Below are 5,471 nucleotides of genomic sequence, written 5' to 3'. Positions count from 1 at the left end.
TTGATCTACTTCTTTTCCTCTGCCCTTTCATTCCTCCCCTCACATTTCTACACTGCCTCTGGTTACTTTAGGTTTGAGGCAGAAGAGAAGTAAAGGTAGAAAGGCTTTTCCTTTACTGGTATTGTTGCCTTACAGGTTTGACAAAAGTTTGTATGTTGATTTTTTTTTTTTTTTTTAAAAGGGTCATTTTTTTTTTTTTAATTAATTAATTTATTTTTGGCTGTGTTGGGTCTTCGTTTCTGTGCGAGGGCTTTCTCCAGTTGTGGCAAGCGGGGGCCACTCTCCATCGCGGTGCGCGGGCCTCTCACTATCGCGGCCTCTCTTGTTGCAGAGCACAGGCTCCAGACGCGCAGGCTCAGTAGTTGTGGTGCACGGGCCTCGTTGCTTCGCGGCATGTGGGATCTTCCCAGACCAGGGATCGAACGCGTGTCCCCTGCATTAGCAGGCAGACTCCCAACCACTGCGCCACCAGGGAAGCCCCTGTATGTTGATTTTTATTTCATGGAGTTATTTAATTTTGGGGGGACCATGGGAGCACTCTAAACTGCAGTTCCCTGATGTGGGCAATGCTTCATTGGCTGGCTACTTATGACTTGAAAGTTTCATCTCTGGATTCTGGTGACCCATTCCATATAGACTAACTTTTGGAATTGCCTTACTTCTCCAAGTAGTACTTTTGGGAGGGATCCCTTTCAAGGTGGTCCAAATTTGTTACCTTCCATGAGCTCTAACTAGGCCAAATGTGGGTATTCTATATTTGTTCTATTATTGCTGAGAAGTCCGTTATAGCCCAGTTCTTTCTGCCCTGCTCTCTGAGCCAGCTCTTCTACAGTATTTACACTTTTTTCCAGGTATGAACCAGGGCAGGTGTCTCTTAAACTCCAGGGGACAAGGGCAAGCCCTCTTAGTGGTCCTCTTGATGTAATTTTAATTTTCCTTAGGGGGATTGCATACTGAAGACTCACCAAAGATATTCTTACTCATTGTTGCAAACAAACTTCTAGCCTCCCCTTGTATACTGTTAATGAGGATGATGAACTAAGAATTGTGACTCTGGCTTAACAATCTCTTAGTGTATCCAACATTGATGTGTGGGGTTTCTGCCAAAAATTCAGGAAAACAGGCATTTTATATGTTATGTGTCTTTTAAACAAAGCGTTAGACAGCCATGTAAGCAAATAACCAATTTGATTCATATCTCTTAAAGTTGTGGGACAGAGATTACACATTGAAAAAGTCAAAATCTTCCTGGAGGCAAATATAAAGATTTTTTTAAGAGTTATTTTTACCGTGTGTCAGGTGGCAATCTCTTCCTATGGAAACACATTCATGAAACTAAAAGCACATCAAAATATAATCAAATACGTGATGAATTTCACTGTTTACAAAAGGACCGTGATGGTTATGAATAAAGCCAAATCAGTTTGGATTGGAAGAAGAGGATTATTTTTCCACTTGCAGAAAGAGAGTCATCGGGTTTCACAAAAACCTTTTCATAAGGTTTGGATAATTCTCATTCCACAAAGGATCTGATGGAGGGCAAATTTCATGTCCCTGTTGTGTAGGCTGTATAGGAGGGGATTTAAGACTGGTGTCACTACAGAGTATATCAGTGTGATGATCTTATGCATAGCAACTGAGTTGCCAGGTGTGGGGCTCACATACATCACCATAATGGCTCCATAGAACAGAGGCACTACAATTAAGTGGGATCCACAGGTAGAGAAGGCCTTTTGCTGCCCAGCTGAAGAAGGAACCTGAAGCACAGCTCTGAGCACCAAGGTATAGGACCCAAGGATGTACACAATGGTGATAACGATGATAAGAGAGCTCACAGAATGGAATACATGCTCTACGATGGGTGAGTGGGCACAGGACAATGCCATCAGTGGGTCCATCTCACACAGAAAGTGATCAACGATGTTGGGACCGCAAAAAGGTAGTTGAGAAATGAAGAAAATAGGAATTGAATGTCCCAGGAAACCAGTGAGCCAACAAAGAAACACTAGACTGGCACAGAGCTGCCCAGTCATGATGGAGGTATAGTGCAGTGGACGACAGATGGCCAGGTAGTGATCGTAAGCCATGACGCAGAAGAAGAAGCATTCAGTTGTGCCCAGGGAAAAGAAGAAGTAGAATTGAGTGAAGCAACCAGAGAAGGATATGGTCTTGGTTTTGGAAAGAAAATTGACCATCATACTGGGGACTGTGCAGGTCATATACCACATCTCTAGGAAGGAGAAGTTGGCCAGGAACATGTACATAGGGGTACGGAGTCGGTGGTCCCACTTCACGGCACAAATGATGGCCATATTCCCAGTTAGAGTCAAGATGTAGACAAAGAGAATCATTGAGAAAAAGATGATCTGCATTTTCCAGGAAAGCCCAACAAGACAAACTGTGTCACAGTAGATACCCCTGACTTATTCATGGTCCTCAGACTGTGGAGAGAAGACAGATAGATAATGACAGATCACTTCACTGCTGCGGCATTTGAAATTTTTCTTGGGACAGGGAGTTTGATTCATTCAGGCAAATGTATCAAATATTCTAAAACAAGTCTTGAATAAATCCTGTCCTATTCTGAATAAGCCCTTTGGCCCTGATTCTTTGTAAGTGTACAATTCTAGGCTGCTTGAACTTTCTTTGCCAGTGGACCAAATCAGTTAAATTTCATCTTCTTTTCATATAAAGAAGTCTTGAAATGAGGCAAAAATGGTTTGTCTTATGTCTAATTTTTTTTAGTAAAAGCTTCATATATGGCAATTAATGCCGTTCACTTCAAAATGAGAGTACACATATGCTGTCATTTAAAAACAGATTTGAATCTGACACTTTCTACAGATTTCAGTGATTTGAGCTTTGACATTATTTCAGATTCTCTCTCTCTCTCTTCAGCTATTTCCACTAGGAGATTTTCTATCATTTTTCCCCCATGATACCAGAAGAAAATAAAAAAGGATATTCAGATAATAAATTATTTATATATTTTGCTATTTTCTATTTTAAGGCATTTATATTGCATCACGGCTCATTTACAATTCAGTATTTAACCTTTTGTTTATAGCAATGAAAAGTCACTATTATTCACCCCATGATGATTAATTTCACATGGTAATTTATCATGCTTCATATACATTTAAAATATATGTAATTAAAGATGAATATAACATATGAGATGTATTGGAGAAGAAAATTAAAATAACCAAGAGATTTTCTTCGAAAGCTCTTCTTACTGCTGCCACAAGTTTCCCTTAAAATTCACTATTTGGAAGATTTTACTTTAGTCTATTTAAACAATAGCTCCCAATTTTCAAAATAACAGAAAACGAGAGAATCAAAGATGTTTCAAAAATAATTATTTACCCATATTCCAAAATTTGTCCTTATTTCCTTTAGAACACCATCACTAAAGAAGATGTCTTTTTAAGTACCAAATATTGGGTTGGCCAAAAAGTTCGTTTGGGTTTTTCCATAACATCTTACGGAAAAACTCAAATGAGCTTTTTGGCCAACCCAGTACAACTCAGAATAAAGATCACAATGATAGCTTTAACATAATGAAATCTTCAGACATCTTTTTTTTTTTTTTTTTTTTTAAAAGAGCTAAGGGTCTGGCTTTTTATTTATTTATTTATGGCTGTGCTGGGTCTTCGTTTCTGTGCGAGGGCTCTCTCCAGTTGTGGCAAGCGGGGGCCACTCTTCATCACGGTGCGCGGGCCTCTCACCATCGTGGCCTCTCTTGTTGCGGAGCACAGGCTCCAGACGCGCAGGCTCAGTAATTGTGGCTCACGGGCCCAGTTGCTCCGCGGCATGTGGGATCCTCCCAGACCGGGGCTCGAACCCATGTCCCCTGCATTGGCAGGCAGATTCTCAACCACTGCGCCACCAGGGAAGCCCCAGACATCTTTTAACAAGACACTTTTAATTTTTTTTTTGACTGATAAGAGGAAATTTTCCTTAAAAATAATTTTGATAGTGATATATATAGAATATTTATAGTACTCATTTAACACAATCAAATAGAAAAAATTCCTTCTCTTCAGTGACGTTATATTAAATAAGATAAACATATTTATAATGATACACATGTTGCAGGCTCATTAAATTAGTAATACATAAAATGCATAAAAAATTAGGAACTATGAACCTACTCATCAAGAAGCAAGCATAAGCTTCCTGTTGAGATGGTTATGTCTGAGCAGTTTGTAGTCTTGTGGACAAGAAACCAAGAAGAGAAGGAAACTGAAAGATGAAGATAAATTCTTTTTAATTTTTAAAACTGGGATGATTATGAAGAACTAAACTAACTTGCATTGATGCTCATTTTGGTGAGACATCTGAAAAGATGGCTCCCCACTATGGGAACTCCATGCTTTCCAGTCTAGTGCCTGCTCTTCTCAACAAGACAAGAAAGCAGTGATGCAGAGAGTAGCCAATTACCCCTGGAATAGCAGCAACAATGACTTGAATTCATAGTCTCAGAGTCACAGACTTCGGCTCAAAATCAAAACGCACAAGACTTAGCTTCAAGTATTTGAGCTATAGACCACTTTTTTGACATTAAAATTAAAAAACAAATCTCACAGAAAAACTATCAGTCAACTGTAGTGAAAACATTGTAAATGAATTTCACAGATAATTTCCGACATAATTGTAAGAAGCAGTTCTTAATATATTCACCATTAAACCCTATGTGAATCTTAGTCCTCATACACACTGATTTGATTTTATTGTTAAAAAAATTTTTTAATGCCACTTTTCCTGAAGTTGCAGATGAGTAATAGGGTGGACAAAGAGGGGAGAGCTGAAAGAGGATACCAAAAAAATGTTCTATTTTTTCTTGGGTTTAGCTGCAGTGGATGGAGCTAGTTTCATACTGTTTTGTTCAAAATATCTATAAAAGTCATACCATTCCTGGTGGCCCAGCCACTTCCTGAAAAGGGGAAGACCCGTGGATGACTTTGGTACCATTTAGTGCACTTATTTTGGAGAGTGTGAGTTCCATGGTGATCTAAATTCTCTGAGAGATTTTTTTTTTTGTTCTTGAGCTGAAAGAGAAACCAATATTCTTTGATACTCAACCTCTTGAGCATATCAAATGTACAGATGTATAGGTGACTAGACCCACCTGTGCTGTATAATAGCAGCATTGCCCAGCAGGGAAGATATCTCCTATATAGCACGAAGCTTTCCTAGGTCATCCTGGGGAGTCCATAGATTCTCCCCTTTGCTGGCTTTATTTTTATTTTTTAATATTAAAAATAAAAAAAAATTTTTTTGGCTACACTGTGCAGCATACGGGGTCTTAGTTCCCCAACCAGGGATTGAACCCGTGCACCTTGCAGTGGAAGCGTGGAGTCTCAACCACTGGACTGCCAGGGAAGTCCCTCTCCTTCACTGGCTTTAATGTGGAAGCCCTATGGGAGAGCTTCATGCATAACTTATTTTACTTCCCTTGCACCATAAGA

The 5,471-nt window shown here is 39.4% G+C and overlaps 1 protein-coding gene across 1 annotated transcript; it reads right to left on the bottom strand.

Annotated features, from left to right (window-relative positions):
* Positions 1–1,493: 1,493 nt before the first annotated feature.
* On the bottom strand, positions 1,494–4,233 carry LOC133085325 (olfactory receptor 11H7-like). The gene is given in 3 exon segments (XM_061182309.1): positions 1,494–2,380; positions 2,383–2,441; positions 4,223–4,233. Coding segments are annotated over 2 exon segments (936 nt in total). The 5' UTR covers positions 2,432–2,441; positions 4,223–4,233.
* Positions 4,234–5,471: the final 1,238 nt, after the last annotated feature.

The sequence above is a fragment of the Eubalaena glacialis genome, chromosome 2 (assembly GCF_028564815.1).
Source record: "Eubalaena glacialis isolate mEubGla1 chromosome 2, mEubGla1.1.hap2.+ XY, whole genome shotgun sequence".
NCBI lineage: Eukaryota > Metazoa > Chordata > Mammalia > Artiodactyla > Balaenidae > Eubalaena > Eubalaena glacialis.
The sequence above is the reverse complement of the archived record's forward strand: the minus strand, read 5'-3'. Positions and strand labels throughout refer to the sequence as shown.